At 43.0% G+C, this 18,624-nt stretch overlaps 1 protein-coding gene across 1 annotated transcript in view; it reads right to left on the bottom strand.

The window, feature by feature from the left end:
- The window catches only part of LOC308275363 (syntaxin-8), a gene marked incomplete at both ends in the record, with an annotated part of 226,081 nt that extends 208,685 nt beyond the window's left edge, over positions 1 to 17,396 (bottom strand). The window contains one exon of the mRNA XM_080713584.1: positions 17,282 to 17,396. Within this exon, the coding sequence (XP_080569710.1) occupies positions 17,282 to 17,396 (115 nt within the window). The remainder of the gene's footprint in view (positions 1 to 17,281) is intronic.
- Between the last annotated feature and the right edge of the window lie 1,228 nt (positions 17,397 to 18,624).

The following is an 18,624-nucleotide window of genomic DNA, read 5'->3' as shown; positions in this document are numbered from 1 at the left end:
TCATAAGAAATTGTAAATTGCCTAAATTCCCAAATACAAAGATCTGTTTAAAATTCTATAATCTAAGCCAGGCGTGGTGGTGCGTGCTTGCAAGCTTAGTACTTGGGAAGGTAAGACAGGAGGATCACAGGTTCACAGCCAGCCTCAGCTGCTGTGCAAGGCCCTCTGCAAGCTAGTGAGACCCTGCTTCAAAATAAAGGATAATTAATTAGAACTGGGAGTGTAGCTCAGAGAAAGAATGTCCCTGAGTTCACTCTCCAGTAACACAAAAAAATAAAAATAAAAATGTATTACAGAGAAAAGTGGGTTAAACGAAAAGTTATTCAAGATAATTCCTTTAAAATTTGACTTTTGACAAAATTTATTTTGTCAATTCAAAATGGATCAAAGACCTAAAAATTAAACCAGAAGCTTTGCAATTACTAGAAGAGGGTATAGGTTCAACTCTTCAACATATGGCACTGATAGAGACTTTTTCCACAAGACCTTTAAAGCTGAGGAAATAAAACTGAGAATCAATAAATGAGATGCCATCAAATTAAAAAGCTTCTGTGAAGCAAAGGATACAATCAAGAATCTGAAGAGAGAGCCTGCAGAAAAGGAGAGAATCTTTGCCAGCTACTCCTCTGATACAGAACTAATATCTAGAATATATAAAGAATTTAAAAAAAACACCAAAACCCAAATTAAAAAATAGGCTATTGAACTGGGTGTGGTGGCGCACGCTTGTCATCCCAGCATTCAGGAGGCTGAGAGAGGATCGTGGTTTGCGATCAGCCTCAGCTACTTAGTGAGGCCCTCTGCAACTCAGTGAGACCCTGTTTCAAAATAAAGAATAAAAAATAGGGCTGGGGGTGTGGCTTGGAGGTAGAATGCCCCTGGGTTCCATCCCCAGTAACACACACACACAGACACAAGCTATTGATATGAACAGACACTTCCAAAATAAAAAATAAAAATGGTCAACAAAAATATGAAAAAAATGTTCAAATCATGAGCAATCAGGGGAATGCAAATCAAAATTACCCTGAGACCTCATTTAACTCCAATTAGAAGGGCAGTCATCAAGAATACAAACAGTAAGCCGGGCGTGGTGGCGCACGCTTGTAATCCCAGCATTCGGGAGGCCGAGACCTGGAGGATCGCGGTTCGCGGACAGCCTCAGCTACTTAGCGAGACCCTCTGCAACTCAGTGAGACCCGGCTTCAAAATAAATAATAAAAAAAATAGGGCAGGAGGTATAGCTCGGAGGTCGAATGCCCCTGGGTTCCAGACCCGCAAAAAAAAAAAAAAAAAAAAAAGAATACAAACAGTAATAAATGAGAGGATGTGGGGAAATGTTAACTCATATACGCTACTGGTGGAAGGAGAAATTAGTATAACTACTCTGGGGACTCCTCAAAGACAAGAAATGGAGCCACCACGTGACCCAGCCATACCTCTCCCTGGGATCTTTCCAGAAGAACTGAAGTTAGAACACTGTATGTGTGTATGTGTGTATCATATACTAACATACTAACATATACTAACATACTAACATATCATATCATGTTTCTAACAGCACAATTGGGATTGCCAAATAATGGGAGCAACCTAGGTGTCCATCAACAGATAAATGGATAAAGAAAACGTGGGGCCGGGCGTGGTGGCGCACGCTTGTCATCCCCGCGCTTGGGAGGCCGAGACAGGAGGATCGCACGGGTTCGAAGCCAGTCTCAGCTACTTAGCGAGGCTCTCAGCAACTTAGTGAGACCCTGTTTCCAAATAAAGTTTAAAATAGGTCTGGGAGTATAGCCCGGAGGTAGAAAGCCCCCCCGGGTTCCATCACCAGTAACACACACACACACACACACACACACACACACACACACACACACATCCTGGAGTTTGACTCAGCCGTAAAGAACAAAATTAGATCATTTGCAGAAAAACGGATGGAGCTCGAGAATATTATTATGCTGAGATCAGCCAGTCTCAGAAAGTCAAGGGTCCAACGTTTCCTCTTATCTGTGAAGCAAGAAGAAAAACAGGAAGCAAAAGGGACCTCAGTCGGAGGCGGAGAACAAACAGCAGAAAAGTGGACGGGGCTCGGGAAAGAGAGTGGGAAGAGAAAACAAGGCCTGAGCAAGGGGACGGGTCAAATACGGCTCCGTCCAGACAGAAGGCTTCACGGCATCCTCGCTACCGTGTACAGGGAGGGAGGGAGGGGGTGGGTGTAGACATAAAGATGAAAATACACCGAGTCTTCATCATTTCAGATCCCTATGATGTAGAATTACATTGCACCAGTAAAGCTTTTTTTTTTTTTTTTTTTTTTTTCAGTTCTGGGGGTGGAACCCAGGGGCATTCGACCTCCGAGCTACACCCCCTGCTCTGATTTTTATTCTTTATTTTGAAACCGGGTCTCACTATTTTGCAGAGGGCCTCACTGAGTAGCTGAGGCTGTCCGCGAACCACAATCCTCCGATCTCAGCCTCCCGAATGCTGGGATTACTAGCGTGCGCCACCACGCCCAGCAAAAAATTGACTATTTTTTTTTAAATAAGCTAGACATTCTCAGCAATCTCTAGGCTCATTTTGCCTTTCCTTTCAGTACACCTGGAAGAAGGCGCTGCAGGGAGTCGGCCTACTTCTCACCCAAGCCCTGCGCCAGACAAAGACAGCTTCATGCCCTGGGCAGCTCCTGGGGGGTTTAATGGCTACTCCACATGAAGAGGTATCTATGAAAGCAGAAAGCAGAAAGGTCTTCTGAGTTGAGATCACATTAACATCTACTTTAATTTTTTCCAATGCTTTCTTTGTTCTAGGGACTGAACCCAGGGTCATCCAACCTCTGAGCTACATCCACAACCCATCTTTTTATTTTATTTTATTGTAGCACCAGGGATGAACCCAGGGGCATTACACCTCTGAGCTACACACCCAACACTTTTTTTTTTTTTTTTGGAAAACAGAGTCTGGCTGTATTGCTGAGGCTGTCTTCGAACCTGTGATCCTCCTATCTCAGCCTCCCAAGTACTGGGATTACAGGCATGCACCGCCACACCCCGGCTTCCAGTGCTTTTTATGAAATAAACTCTTAGCTCTTGGATTCATCTGGAATTTATTTAAACTCAAGGTGTGAAGTAAGGACCCCTCAGTGTCTCAGTCACATTTTTTGACACTACATACATTTTTTTTTTTAAACCATAAATGGCCTGCTGTCTTTAGGGACCATTTCAAGGGACCATTTCATAGCAAAATCACTTTCTAATGAGGTTCTTTTGGTCTTTTGCAACAACCTCTTGGATGGCCTCCAGGAGCTGCTATAGGAGGTCCAATGCTATAGTAAAAGTCCCCAATGCATCCCAAGAATAATCTATATAAAGGATTAAGAGTAAAGTGTCAATGGGAATTAAAAGGTAAAACAGCTTGAAAAGAGGAAAGGAAACTCGGCTAGAATTTTCAATTAGAAAAAGAACCGTGGCGATCCTGATGTTGTTTTATCTCGCGGAGACATCGATTACGAATGAAAACGGCCTACATTACTCGTTTCTCTCAAACTTACTGTCTGGCTTAATTATCCAGAGGCCGTCGCTCCGATGCACGACAGGAAGAGGACTAAAAATTCTGCTCCGCTCCGATAATTTCTCTGGGGCTTCAGCACCTCCTTGATAGGTTTAAGTGTTGCAATAAATTTTCATTCCGTGATCCAAAGACACAGAAAAGCCCGACAGTGGAGGGGCTGTGGAGGTCACTGTGAAGACCAATGGCCGGAGCTTCTCGGAGTTCTGCAGAGGTTTCCAAGGGGACCACAATCGAATGCTGCCTCCCACAGAAGCCAGCCAGCAAGAGCCATGCAGACAGCCTACTATAACATAAAACTACCATAAAAAACCTGGCCCGCTGCACCACATAAATCCGGACCTGGGAGTATCACAAGGGGACATCTGCGACAGAACACAAACCTTCTTCAGTTTTGCAATGATGTGACTTTTGATTATGGTGGTACATCCGTATAATCCCAGTACTGGGGAGGCTAAGAGAGGAGGAGCACAAGTTGGAGGCTGGCCTTGATAACTTAGCAAGACTTTGTTTCAAAATAAAAAATTAAAAGGGCCGGGGAGTGTAGCTTGGAGGTAGAAGGCCTCTGGGTTCAACCCCCCAGGACATAAGAGAAAGAGAAATACAGGTACTAGCTTTGAAGATGGAGGAGGGGTACCGACCACAAGCCAAGGATGGGTTCTTTAAAGAAAGTAGCCCTGCCGGGCGTGGTGGCGCACGCTTGTAATCCCCGCGCTTGGGAGGCTGAGACAGGAGGATCGCGCGGGTTCGAAGCCAGCCTCAGCTACTTAGTGAGGCTCTCAGCAACTTAGTGAGACCCTGTTTCCAAATAAAATATAAAAAAAGGTCTGGGAGGTAGAAAAACCTCTGGGTTCCACCCCCAGTACCACCAAAAATTTAAAAATAAATAAAAAATAAATAAAGTAGCCCTGCTCCCACCCAGACCCGACACCTGCAAGACCTGCATTGAACTTCTGACCTACAGAACTTTATGATATTAAATATATGTTTTAAGTTACTGAGTGTGTGCTAATTTATTTCAGCAGCAATAGAAAATTAATACAATCATTTTTTTAATCTCTTTGGAGCAATTATGTATAAATACTTCCCATCTAGACCTTCAGAAAAACCATCTTCTCTACGAATGTCACGTAATTGTGGGAAGACAATCTGGCGGCTGAAGAATAGAAACAAAGGGACGGGCATCCAAATGTATTCTTGCCAAAACAGCAAGCCTGTGTCTCATCAAGCCACGAAATCTAACTACCGGTTTACAGAAAATATCTGGGACAGAGGAATAGCCAATTCTACCAAGAGTGATCTATAGAGTCTATGCCATCCCTATCAAATTACTAATGTCATTCTTCAGAGACCTAGACAAATCTGTCATAAATTTCATGAAGAGAAACAAAAGAATCAGAATAGCTAAAGCAATTCTCAGCAGTAAGGACCATGCAGGAGGCATCACAGTTCCTGACTTCAAACTATACTGCAGAGCTAGAGTAACAAAAACAGCACAGTACTGGCACAAAAACAGACATACAGACCAGTGAAACAGAATCGAAGATTAAGAAACAAATCCACACACTTATAGCCAATTGATTTTCAACAAAGCTGCCAAATATATACTTTAGAGAAAAGACAGCCTTTTCAATAAATTGTGTTGGGAAAAATAATTCTTTAGTTGTAGAAAAATGGAATGAAATCCTTACTTCTCACCCTGCACAGAGTTAACTTAAGATGGATGAAAGACCTGGAAATTAGACCCAGAGTCCATGCAGCTGTTAGAGGAAGGCATGGGTTCAACACTCCAACATATAGGCACAGGTAGAAGCTTCCTCAACAAGATCCCTAAAGCTCAGGAAATTAAAACAAAAATTAATAAATAGGATGCCATTAAAAACTATTCGTGAAACAGAAAAAACCAGGACTCTCCCAAATACATTCTATGAAGCCAACATCACACTAAAACCCAAACCGAATAAAGACAGTTCAAGGAAGGAAAACTACATGCCTCTATCTCTGATGAACTTGGACACAAAATTATTAAACAAAATACTAGCAACATGCATTCCAAACCACATAAAGAAAATCATACACCATGACCAGGTAGGGTTCATCCCAGGGATACAGGGCTGGTTCAACATACGAAAATTAATTTATGCATTCAAAACCACATCAAGAAAATCCTACACCATGACCAGGTAGGGTTCATCCCAGGGATACAGGGCTGGTTCAACATACGAAAATTAATTTATGTAATCATCATATAAACAGAATCAAAGACAAAAAAAATCACATGATCATTTCAATAGAGGCTGAAAAAGCATTTGATCAAATCCAACATCCATTTATGATATTAAAAAAAACACTGCAGAGAACTGAAATAGAAGGAACATATCTCAACATCATAAAGGCAATTTACAATAAGCCCACTGCCAACATCATATTAAATGGGGAAAAACTTCAAGAATTCCCCCTAAAAACAGGAATGAGGCCAGGATGTCCATTATCACCTTTCTCTTCAATACAGTACTAGAGACTCTAGCCAGAGCAATAAGGCAAGAAAAGGAAATCAAAGGAGTACAAATAGGAAAAGAAGAACTCAAACTTTCACTACTTGCAGATGACATGATACTACATTTTAGAAAACCCAACAAACTCAACCAAAAGGCTTATAGAACTGATCAACAAATTCAGCAAAGTGTCTGTCTACAAAATCAATCTTAAAAAATCAGAAGCTTTCCTGTACACCAACCATAAATCCACTGAAAAAGAAATTCAGAAAACATTTCCACTCAGGATCTCCCACAAAAAAATAAAATACTTAGGAATAAACTTAAACAAGGTGGTAAAAGATCTCTATAAAGAACATTATGAAACACTGAAAAAAGAAATTGAAAAATATCTTAGAAGATGGAAAGATCTTCCATGTTCATTGATTGGCAGAATAAATATCATTAAAATGGTCATCCTTTCAAAAGTGATCCACAAATTTAACACAATGCACATTAAACTACCCAGATCATTCCTCACAGACATAGAAAAATCAGTCCTTAAATTCATTTGGAATAACAGAAAGCCCAGAATAGCCAAAGTAGTTCTCAGCAACAAAAACCACGCAGGAGGAATCACAATACCTGACTTTAAATTATACTACAAAGCCATTGTATTTAAAAACAGCATGGTACTGGCACAAAAACAGATACATAGACCAATGGAGCAGAATAGAAGACCCAGAAACAAATCCATACACTTTCAGCCAATTGATTTTTGACAAAGGGGCCAAAAACATACACTGGAAAAAAGACAGTCTCTTCAACAAATGGTGTTGGCGAAACTGGTTAACCATATGCAGAAAATTGGAAATTAATTCCATTTTCTCACCCTGCACAAGAGTCAATTCAAGATGGATCAAAGACTTGGAAATTAAACTAGAGACCTTGAAGCTCCTTGAAGAGGGCATAGGTCCAACACTGCAACACACAGGCACAGATAAACACTTTCTCAACAAGACCCCAAAGGCACAACAAATTAAAAGGAGAATCAATACATGGGATTGCATGAAACTGAAGAGCTTCCGTTCAGCAAAAAAAACTATCAAGAACCTCAACCGAGAGCCAACAGAATGGGAGAAGATTTTTGCCACCTACACCTCCAATAGAGGACTGATATCTAAAATATACAGAGAACTAAAAAAACTCAACACTAAAAAAACAAATCACCCAATAACAAAATGAGCAAGCGAACTAAATAGACACTTCACGAAAGAAGAAATTCAAATGGCCAATAAATGCATGAAGAAATGTTCAACATCACTGGCAATCAGAGATGCAAATCAAAACTACCCTGAGATTTCACCTAACTCCAACTAGAATGGCCATCATTCAAAACACAAACAATAAATGCTGGTGAGGATTTGGAGAAGTGGGAACGCTAAGACATTGTTGGTGGGATTGCAAATTAGTGCAACCACTTTGGAAAACAGTATGGAGAATCCTCAGAAGAATGGGAACAAATCTACCATTTGATCCAGCAATACCACTTCTGGGTATCTACCCAAAAGAAAGTAAACCAAACTACCAAACTAATGCATGTGTATCTATGTTCATAGCTGCACAATTCACCATAGCCAAACTATGGAACCAGCCAAGATGTCCATCGACAGATGAATGAATTACAAAACTGTGGGATATGTACACAATGGAATTTTACTCAGCATTTAAAAAAAAAAAACTCAATTACATCATTTTCAGGGAAATGGATGGAACTGGAGGACATTATGCTAAGTGAGATTAGTCAGTCACAAAAAAATAAGAAATCAGATGCTTTCCCTAATATGTGAAAGCTAAGGAGAAATGGGTCATAGGAGGAACTCTAGATGAAAAAGGAAATCCTACAGAGGAGCAAACAAGACAACCTAAAGGAGGAGAAAGGAGGGGGGAAGAGGAAAATCTCTAAAACATACAATGTACTTAATTAAACATATCAAAATCAACCACTAAGCCAAGCAAGGGAAGGAGGGACAGGGAGGGAATGGGGTGGGAATTGGGTAGGGGTTAAATCAGTGATGTGTGCATGTACGTTCACGCAAGTTTTTTACCCCAATATGATGTATGAATATAATGCACCAATAAAAAATTAAAAAAGAAAAAAAGAGAATATACAAAGCACTTAAAAGACTTTATACCAAAAAATAAATATTAATCCAATCAAGAAATGGGCAATTGAACCAAATAGACACTTCACAGAAGAGATACACCTGGCCAACATCATTAGCCATCAGGGAGATGCAAATCAGAATTACACTGAGATTCCAGCTAACTCCAAGCAGATTGGCAGTCATCGAGAAGCCAGACAATAAATGCCGATGAGGATGTGGGGACACTGGAACTCTTCTATACTGCTGGTGCGACTGCAAATTAATTCAGCCGCTAGGCAGGTCAGTGTGAAGATTCCTCAGAAAATTGGAAATGGATCCATCATAAGATTCAGCTGTATCACTCCTGGCTGTCTTTCCAAAGGGACTGAAATCAGAGAATTACAGTAACACCGGCGTATCCACGTTCAGAGCCGCACAATTCACAATGGCCAGATTATGGGACCAACCTTGGTGTCCGCCAACAGACGAATGGATTACACAATTGTGGGCTACATACACAATGGGATTATATCGAGCAATAAAGAACAAAATTATGGTATTTGCAGGAAAATGGATAGATCTGGAGAACATTATGTTAAGTGAGATTAGATAGTCACAGAGAGTGAAGGGTCATGTTTTCCCTACTACTTGGAAGCTGGGAGTAATCAGGATACCAGACGGGCTTCAGATAATGGAGCCCAGGAGGTGGTCTAGGGGAAGGGGAAGGGGAGAGGGAGGACCGCTGAAGGAATCGCTTCCATAGAAGTTAAGTACCTAGGAGAACAGCCATGCCCATCTCAATACCCTGTAGGGGGAAGAGGGTGGGTGGGGAGGGAGCCGGGGGAAAGCCTGAACAATGCTGTGTGTATGTATAATATCACTATGGTTTACATTAGGATGTGAAACTATAAGGCGCCAATAAAAGCATATTGTGTGTGTGTGTGGCACTGGGGATGGAACCCAGGGGCATTCTACCTCTGAGCTACACCCCCAGCCCGATTTTATTTCTTATTTGGAAACAGAATCTCACTAAAGTTGTGGTCTAAGTTGCCAGGGCTGGCTTCAAATCTGTGATCATCCTCCTCCTGTCACAGCCTCCCAAGTACTGGGACTACAAGCGTGCACCACCACGCCCAGCTAATAAAAGTATATATACATATGTGTGTGTGTGTGTGTATATATATATATATATATATATATATATATATATATATATTTTTTTTTTTTTTTTTTTTTTTAAGTGGCTGGGAATGTAACTCAGAGGTAGAATAGCCCTGGGTTCAAGCTCCACAAATAAACAAGAAAATTTCCAGGGAGCCTTTTTTTTTTTTTTTTTTTTTTTTTTGTAGTTCTGGGGATGGAACCCAGGGCATTCTACCTCTGAGCTACATCCCCAGCCCTATTTTTATTCTTCTTCTTCTTCTTTTTTTTTTTTTTTTTTTTTTTTTTTTTTTGGTGGTACTGGGGTTCCTGGAAGCCCTTCTACCTCTGGGCTACACTCCCAGACCTATTTTATACTTTTTTTAATTTTTGGAAACAGGGTCTCTTTAGCCAGCGAGGCTGGTTTCAAACTTGCGTGATCCTCCTGTCTCCGCCTCCCAAGCACGGGGATTACAAGCATGGCCCACGCCCGGCTTTCAAACTTGCGTGATCCTCCTGTCTCCGCCTCCCAAGCACGGGGATTACAAGCATGGCCCACGCCCGGCTTTATTCTTTATTTTGAAACAGGGTCTCACTGAGTTGCGAAGGGCCTCACTAAGTAGCTGAGGCTGTCCACGAACAGCAATCCCAGGAGGCTCTTTTTATTTTATTTTTATTTTTTTTGTGGTACTGGGGGTGGAACCCAGAGGCTTTCTACCTCCAGGCTATACTCCCAGCCCTATTTTATACTTTATTTTGAAACAGGGTCTCACTAAGTTGATGAGAGCCTCACTAAGTAGCTGAGGCTGGCTTCGAACTTGCGCGATCCTCCTGTCTCAGCCTCCCAAGCGTGGGGATTACAGGCGTGCGCCACCATGCCCGGCCAAGCAGGCTCTTTTTAAATAGAAATTAAAATCGGATTTTAAAATTCATATCAAAGTGCAGAAAACCTAGAAGTAGCCAATAAAACTGTGAAACAGAACTAAGTCGAGTGACTTAAACAGCCTGTCATAACGGCACAAAAATCAAGACTGTACAATCATCAAATTGGCCAATAGGAAGAAACAAAGTGCAGAAGGAAGATCATACACATATGGTCAATTTGTTTATTTATTTTGACCAATGACAAAGAGAAATTCAACAGAGAAAAGATAACTTTAAAAAATGGTGCCAGGCCGGGCATGGTGGCGCACGCTTGTAATCCCCGCGCTTGGGAGGCGGAGACAGGAGGATCGTGCAGGCTCAAAGCCATCCGCGCTGGCTTAAGAGACCCTGTTTCCAAATAAAAATATAAAAAATAGGTCTGGGAGTGTAGCCCGGAGGTAGAAGGGCTTCCAGGAACCCCAGTACCACCAAAAAAAAAAAAAAAATGGGTAAACAATCTGAAGTTACTTCCCTAAAAAAGACATAAATATGGATATGCAGTGATTCATTAGTGATAAGAAAAATAATCTAAAACCACAATGAAATACACCTATGCAACTAGAAGATGAATTAAAACAAAACCAAAAACAAACACCAAGTTTTGGCAAGGATGTGAAACAGAGCCCTTCTATGCCTCTGGTAGGAATTAAAATAGTACAACCACTTTTCAAACTACTTTGATGGTTTCGTTAACGTTAAGCATATACTTCACACAACTCAAAAGCCAAATAATTGGATTAAAAAATGTTCAAAGGACCAGAATAAACATTTCTCAAAAAAAAAAAAAAAAAGACATACACGTAGCCAAGTATATGAAAAAAAAAGTATGACGTTGAATCAGGGAAGTACAAATTAAAATGATTAAAATTTAAAAAAAAATACCAGAAGATCATAAATGTTAGCAACCATATGGAGAAAAGGGAACCTTTACAATACTATTGCTGCTAATGCAAATTAGTGCAGCTATTATGGAAAACGGTCTGGAGGTCCTGCAAAAAGTTACAGAGAGATACCTACCCTCTCTAGCAATCCCATAGAAGGCGTTTACAGCCAAAGACAATGAGATCAGTGTGTGGAGGAGACGACTGCGCCCATGGGCACTGCAGCAGCACTCCCTTAGCTAACATCAAAAAAACCCCTCGATGCCGGGCATGGTGGCGCACGCTTGTAATCCCGGCGCTTCGAAGCCAGCCGCGCGCGCTGGCTTATGAGACCCTGTTTCCAAATAAAAATGAAAAAATAGGTCTGGGAGTGTAGCCCAGAGGTAGAAGGGCTTCCTGGAACCCCAGTACCACCAAAGAAAAAAAAACAAAAAAAACCCCTCGACCCCCAGTGCCCCTCAAAACATGAATGGATAGAGGAACGCAGTATACAGAAGTAAGGAAATACTACACAGCCATAAAAAGGGTCGAATCCTGTCATCTGCAACAACACGGACGAACCTGGAGGACGTGAGGTGAGGTGAAATCAGGCAAGCACAGAAAGACAAATCCTGTGTGATCTGACTAATGGTGTAGAGGCTAAAAAAGTCAAGACTTCCCGAGGCAGAGCATAGATTGCAGTCACTAGGGGCTGGGTGATGGGGTGGCGGATCGGGGTTGGAGAGATTGGGAAGGATGTTGGTTGAAAGACACGACCTTTTAGTTAGCTTTAGATAAATTCAGGGGCTCTACCGAGTCAAGCATGGTGGCGCACATCTGTAATGCCAGCTACTCAGGAAACTGAGGCAGGAGAATCCCAAGTTGAAAGCCAGCCTGAGCAGGAGCCTCGCTCAAAATGACGTGACGTGATGTGACGTGACATGGGCTGGGATATAATGCAGAGCTTAAGGCCCTGGATTCAATTCTTTATATTTGGGAGATAAGGGGGGGACGGGTAGAAAAGTTGCTTCTTCTGTACATCAGGGCAACTAATATACTTGAAAATTGCTAAGAGTGTGGATTTTAAGTATTCTCACCACAGATGAATACATGAGGTAATGCAGATGTTAGTCATTCCACACTGTATTAACAAAGCATCGTGCTGTGCTCCATAAATAGATGCAATTCTTATTGCCCAATAAAACCATGCTTAAAAAATTTTTAATACAAAAATTTAGCCAGACACGGAGATGCAAGCCTGTAAGTCCGGTACTTCGGAGAATGAGACAGGAGGAGGCGAGTTCAAGGCCAGGCTCAGTAACTTAATAAGACTTTCAGCAATTTAGCAGTTCAAAATAAAAATATAAAATAGGGCTGATTTAAGCCGGGCGTGGTGGCACACGCTTGTAATCCCCACGCTTGGGAGGCTGAGAAAGGAGGATCGCGCAGGTTCGAGGCCAGCCTTCACTGGTTTAAGAGACCCTGTTTCCAAATTAAAAAAAAAAAAATAGGGCTGTTTCAAAATAAAAAATAAAACAGGGCTGAGTGTGTACCTCAGAAGTAAAAGGCCCTTGGGTTCAATCCCCAGTGCCACACAAAAACAAGAAAGTAAATAAATAAAAATTAAAGCCAGCATGGTGGTGCACGTGTAATCCCAGCATTTGGGAGGCCTAGACCAGAGGTCGTGATTCACGGACAGCCTCAGCTACTCAGTGAGGCCCTCTGCAACTCAGTGAGACCCTGTTTCAAAAATAAAGAATAAAAAACAGGGCTGGGGGTGTAGCTCGGAGGTCAAATGCCCCTGGGTTCCATCCCCAGTACCACCAAAAAAAATTAAAAAAAATTTTTTTTTTGCTTAAATGCTGGGAGTATAGTTCAGTGGTGGTACACTTGCCTATCACACACGAGGCCCTGGAGTTCAATCCTCAGCATCACACACAAAATGTTAAACATACATACCAGATGACTTAGTCATTCCACTTGCGGGTATCTGCCTCAGAAAAAATGAAAATATAAGGCCTGGCGTGGTGGTGCACGCTTGTAATCCCAGCATTTGGGAGGCTGAGACCGGAGGATCGCGGTTCGCGGGCAGCCTCAACTACTTAGTGAGGCCCTTCGCAACTCAGTGAGACCCGGTTTCAAAATAAAGAATAAAAAATTGGGCAAGGAGTGTAGCTCAGAAGTCAAATGCCTCTGGGTTCCAGCCCCCGACCCGCAAAAAAAAAAAAAAAAAGAAAAAAGAAAAAAAAGAAAACTGAAAATGTTGCCAGGTGCCATGGTACACACCAGTAATCCCAGATATTCGAAAGGCTGAAACAGGAGGATCCCATGTTTAAGGCCAGCCTCAGCATCTTAGTAAGACCCCGTCTCAAAATAAAAAATAAAAAGGGCTGAGGCTCGCTGGGCGTGGCGGCGCACGCTTGTAATCCCCACGCTTGGGAGGCTGAGACAGGAGGATCACGCAAGTTCGAAGCCAGCCTTACCTGGCTTAAGAGACCCTGTTTCCAAATAAAATATAAAATAGGTCTGGAAGTGTAGCCCGGAGGTCGAAGGCCCTTGGGTTCCATCACCAGTACCACCAAAAAATAAATAAAGTAAAATAAAATAAAATAGGCAGGTGTGGTGGCGCACGCTTGTAATCCCCGCGCTTGGGAGGCGGAGACAGGAGGATCGCGCAGGTTCGAAGCCAGCCACGTGCGCTGGCTTAGGAGACCCTTTTTCCAAATAAAAATGTAAAAATAGGTCTGGGAGTGTAGCCCGGAGGTAGAAGGGCTTCCAGGAACCCCAGTACCACCAAAATAATAATAATAATAATAATAATAATAATAATAATAATAATAATAAAAAGGGCTGAGGCTGTAACTCAGTGGTAGTGCCCCTGGGTTCAATATCCAGTGCAACCGTAGGGGAAAACAAGTATGACCAAATAAAGATGTGTACCTGGGTAGACAGAGTAGTTGTATTTGTTTTTATATACTTTTATTGGTGCATTATCGTCTCGCATCATGATGTAAGTCCCAGTGCACACGGCACTCGGCGGGCTTTCCCCGGCTCCCTCCCTCCCTATACAGGGTACTGAGACGGACACTGGTATTCTCGCATGTGTACAGACCGTCAGCGGAAGCGATCCCTCCAGGGGTCCTCCCTCGCCCCTCCCCTTCCCCTAGACCACCTCCCTGGCTCCACTGAGTTTTCGCCTCCATTATCTGAAACCCTTCTTGTATCTGATTACTCCCTTGCTCCCCACAGATGACTTCGCTTGCTGCGAACATTATGTTAATCTCACTTAACGTAATCTTCTCCAGGATCATCCCTTTTCCTGCAGACGACATAATTTTGTTCTTCTTGATTGCGGAGTAGAACGCCATCGTGTGTGTATCCCTCATTTTGTAATCCGTTTATTTGTTGATGGACACTTAGGTTAGTTCCGTAATTTGACTATTGTAAACTGTGCTGCAGTAAGCATGAATATATAACACTGTCATATTTTGATTCAGTTCCTTTGGAAAGATACCCAGGAGTGGGATAGCTGGATCATAGAGTAGATCCATTTCCAATTTTTTGAGACATCTCCACATAGGTCCAACGCTTCAATAGACAGGCACAGGTAGGAGCTTTCTCAATAAGAATCCCAAAGCCCAGGGAATTAAAACAAGAATAAATGGGATGACATTGATCTACCAAGTTTCTGCTCATCATAGGAAAACCATCGAGAGTCTAAAGAGAGCCAACAGAATGGAAGAAGGTCTTTGCCAGCTCGTCTTCTGATAGAGGACTGGTATCAGGAATATACAAAGTACTTAAGAGACTCAACTTTAAAAAAAAAAACTTATAACACAGACAAGAAATGGGCAACTGAACTAAACAGACACTTCACAAAAAAATAAATATAAATGTCCAATAAATACATGAAAAAATGGTCACCGTCATTAGCAGTCAGGAGATGTGAATCAAAACCACGCTGAGATTCCATCCAGTTCCACCAAGAATGACAATTATCAAGAAGTCAAACAACAACAAATGCTGGTGAAGATGTGGGGGAACAGGGACTCTTCTACACCGTTGGTGGGATTGCAAATTAGCAGTTGTATTTGTTTTTTGTTTTTTGGTGTTTTTGTTTCTGGTACTGGGGAATGAACCCAGGGGCATTCTACCTCTAAGCTCCACCCCTAACCATATTTTTATTCTTTTTATTTTGAAACAGGGTCACACTAAGCTGCAGAGGCCTCACTAAGTAGCCGAGGCTGGCCGAGAACCTGCGATCCTCCTGTCTTAGCCTCCCAATAAGCTACTGGGATTACAAGTGTGCACTACCATGCCTGGCAGCAGCTGTATTTGTGACAGATAAAAACTAAAACCAACCCAAATATCCATCAAACAATGGATAGAAAGCTGGGCATGCTGGCACACACCTGTAATCTCAGGACTTGGGCGACTGAGATAGTAGGATCACATGTCTGAAGCCCGCCTCAGCGATTAAGCAAGGCTGTCAGCAACTTAGCAAGACTCTGTTACCCTGTTTCCAAATAAAAAAATAAAAAATGGCCGGGCGTGGCGGCGCACGCTTGTAATCCCCGTGCTTGGGAGGCGGAGACAGGAGGATCGCGCAGGTTCGATGCCAGCCGCGCTGGCGTAAGAGACCCTGTTTCAAAAAATATAAAATAGGTCTGGGAGTGTAGCCCGGAGGTAGAAGGGCTTCCAGGAACCCCAGTACCACCAAAAATAAAAAAATAAAAAATAAAAAATGGGTGGGGGTATAGATGGGGGGTAAAATGCTCCTGGTTTCAATCCCCAGGACCCCCTCAAAAACTGAATATATATGCACAACAGATTGTTGCAAATTTTAATACTATTCTACAATATAAGAGAATGAGACACTGATGGCCACAACACAGATCAATTTTAAAATAATTGCGCTTGGCAAAAGCCAGAACCCTTCTCTCCCAAAAGAGTAGATACTGTATGAGTCTACTTATGTAAAATTACAGAAAACAGAAAGTAATTTAGAGTGACAGAACGCAGATCAGGAGTTGTCTAGGGAGGAGGGCGAGGGCAGGAAGAGTTACAGAGAGACAGGAGGGAAACTTCGGGGACTGCTGATTACGTTCATTATTTTGATTGTCGTGGCAGTTTCACAGGTATATACACACGTCAAAGCTTATCAAATCCTACACTGCAAATATGCCCTATTTACGATCATGTCACCTCTGCCTCAACAAATGGGTTTCAAAAAAGTAGAATTAGAATCGTTTTTCTGTACACACTGTCATGAAAGAATGTCCATGACAAATACTAGCTAAGAAAGATAAAGCTATGGAATACTACACAGGGAGGGAGAGGCAGCTGTGCGCCCTGTGACCCCATATCTCTGTGTCAAAGTATCTTGTGTGTTAATACTGAATGTATGCAGTCGGCCCTGGTTGTGGACACTTGTAATCCCAGAACACGGGGAGCTGAGAAGGAGGATCCCGGGCTTAAGGACAGCCGCAGCAACTTCGTGAGACCCCCGTTTTAAAAATTAAAAATTTTTAAAAAGGGCTAGGGTTGTAGCTCAGAGGTAATTTTTGGTTTGGTTCAAACCAAAAGCTGAGTGTGTGGTGGCGCACGCTTGTAATCCCAGCATTTGGGAGGCTGAGACAGGAGGATCGTGGTTCGTGGCCAGCCTCAGCTACTTGGTGAGGTTCTCCACAGCTCAGGGAGACCTTGTTACAAAATTAAGAATAAGCTGGGCGTGGTGGCACACACTTGTAATTCCAGCATTTGGGAGGCTGAGACTGGAGGATCACAGTTTGAAGACAGCCTCAGCTACTTAGGAAATCCTTTTGCAGCTCAGTGAAACCATGTTTCAAAAAATAAATAAATAAAAAATAGGGCTATGGGTGTAGCTCAGAGATAGAATGCCCCTGGGTTCCATCTCCAGTACCAGGAAAAAAAAAAAAAAGAGAGGGAGGAGAGAGGAGAGAGGAGAGAGGAGAGAGGAGAGAGAGGGGGGGAGGGGGAGAGGGGGAGAGGGAGAGAGGGAGAGAGGGAGAGGGGGAGAGGGAGAGAGGGAGAGAGGAGAGAGAGGAAAAACCTAACAGTTTTCACTCCCATTTTCAATGGGGCTAAGGACCCTTCAAGCCCACAAACTCTGGCGAGGTTTCTCGGCCTCCGGGCCTCCAGTGCTCAGTACCTTGGATAATTTTCTGCTGCTGTTGCCGGATGGCATCGAAGCCCAAGCCTCTGGTCTCCTCCGGCTCCTCTAAGAGCCACGGGTTGGGCGCTCCTCGCTTGACTTCTTGGCTCATTAGGCTGGACCTACAGACAATATTAGATTCATTACAGATATAAAAAACACAGCTCACCTTGCATAATCTACTGCCTCCGATGTACATGCCAGGAGCTCCGGCCAGTGCTGTAAAAGACACGAGGCTAAGCCGGGCGTGGTGGCGCACGCTTGTAATCCCCGCGCTCGGGAGGCAGAGACAGGAGGATCGCACAGGTTTGAAGTCAGCCGCGCTGGCTTAAGAGACCCTGTTTCCAAAAATAAAAAAAGTATAAAATAGGTCTGGGAGTGTAGCCCGGAGGTAGAAGGGCTTCCAGGAACCCCAGTACCACCAAAAAAAAAAAAGGACACGAGACTAAATAAGGCACAAACCTGGTGTCCAGGGAATTAGAGCTTGTTAGAGAGGTTTGGAGAACACGATACCAGTCCTCATCCTCCAAGACACATTTGATTAATAATCGTAGAAGAGGTTGATGCATAAAGTTCTTACATTTCAAAAACATCAGGCCATGTGGAAGTGGCCTTTTTTATTAGGATAAAGTTTGTCTCCCAGGCCATAAGACACCAAAAGTACACATTTTCTCAGGCAGATACAATGTTGTGATTACAGATTAGAGGGGGAAAAAATATCCTAAGTAATTTCCCGTTAAAGGGTAAGCGTTGCTCAGAGACGAGAAAACACCTGCAGAGTTTCACAGCCAATTTTATGAATACACTGTAGCATTCATAACATAATAAGTGCACTCTCAATTACTAATCTTATTCCTTACTCCCTCTATCGACCCACAGGCCCCCTTTGCATCCGATGTCGGTCTTCCAAGAAACAGGGAGTGCACAACTTCTGCCTCCGTCTCCCGCCATGGGGCTCTTTCCATCTCAATTCCCCGTCTGTCCATATGTCCAAGCTTCAGGATCGTCTTATCCGTGTCTGATCACGTCAACGCGGACGAGGATGTTCACTTTAGAGTTCCCGTCGGGTCGGATTAAAAACAATAACGACAGCCGGATGCGGTGGCACACACCCGTAATCCCGGTATTGGGAGGCTGAGGCGGGAGGATTGCAAGGTTCGAGACCAGCCTGAGCAATTTAGCAAGACCCTGGCAACTTAGCGAGACACTGCTGCAAAATAAAAAAGAAAATAGGGGCCGGGCATGGTGGCGCACGCTTGTAATCCCCCCGCTTGGGAGGCTGAGACAGGAGGATCGCACGGGTTCGAAGCCAGCCTCAGCTACTGAGTGAGGCTCTCGGC

Source organism: Muscardinus avellanarius, assembly GCF_963383645.1.
Source record: "Muscardinus avellanarius genome assembly, chromosome: 16".
NCBI classification, from domain to species: domain Eukaryota; kingdom Metazoa; phylum Chordata; class Mammalia; order Rodentia; family Gliridae; genus Muscardinus; species Muscardinus avellanarius.
The sequence above is the reverse complement of the archived record's forward strand: the minus strand, read 5'-3'. Positions and strand labels throughout refer to the sequence as shown.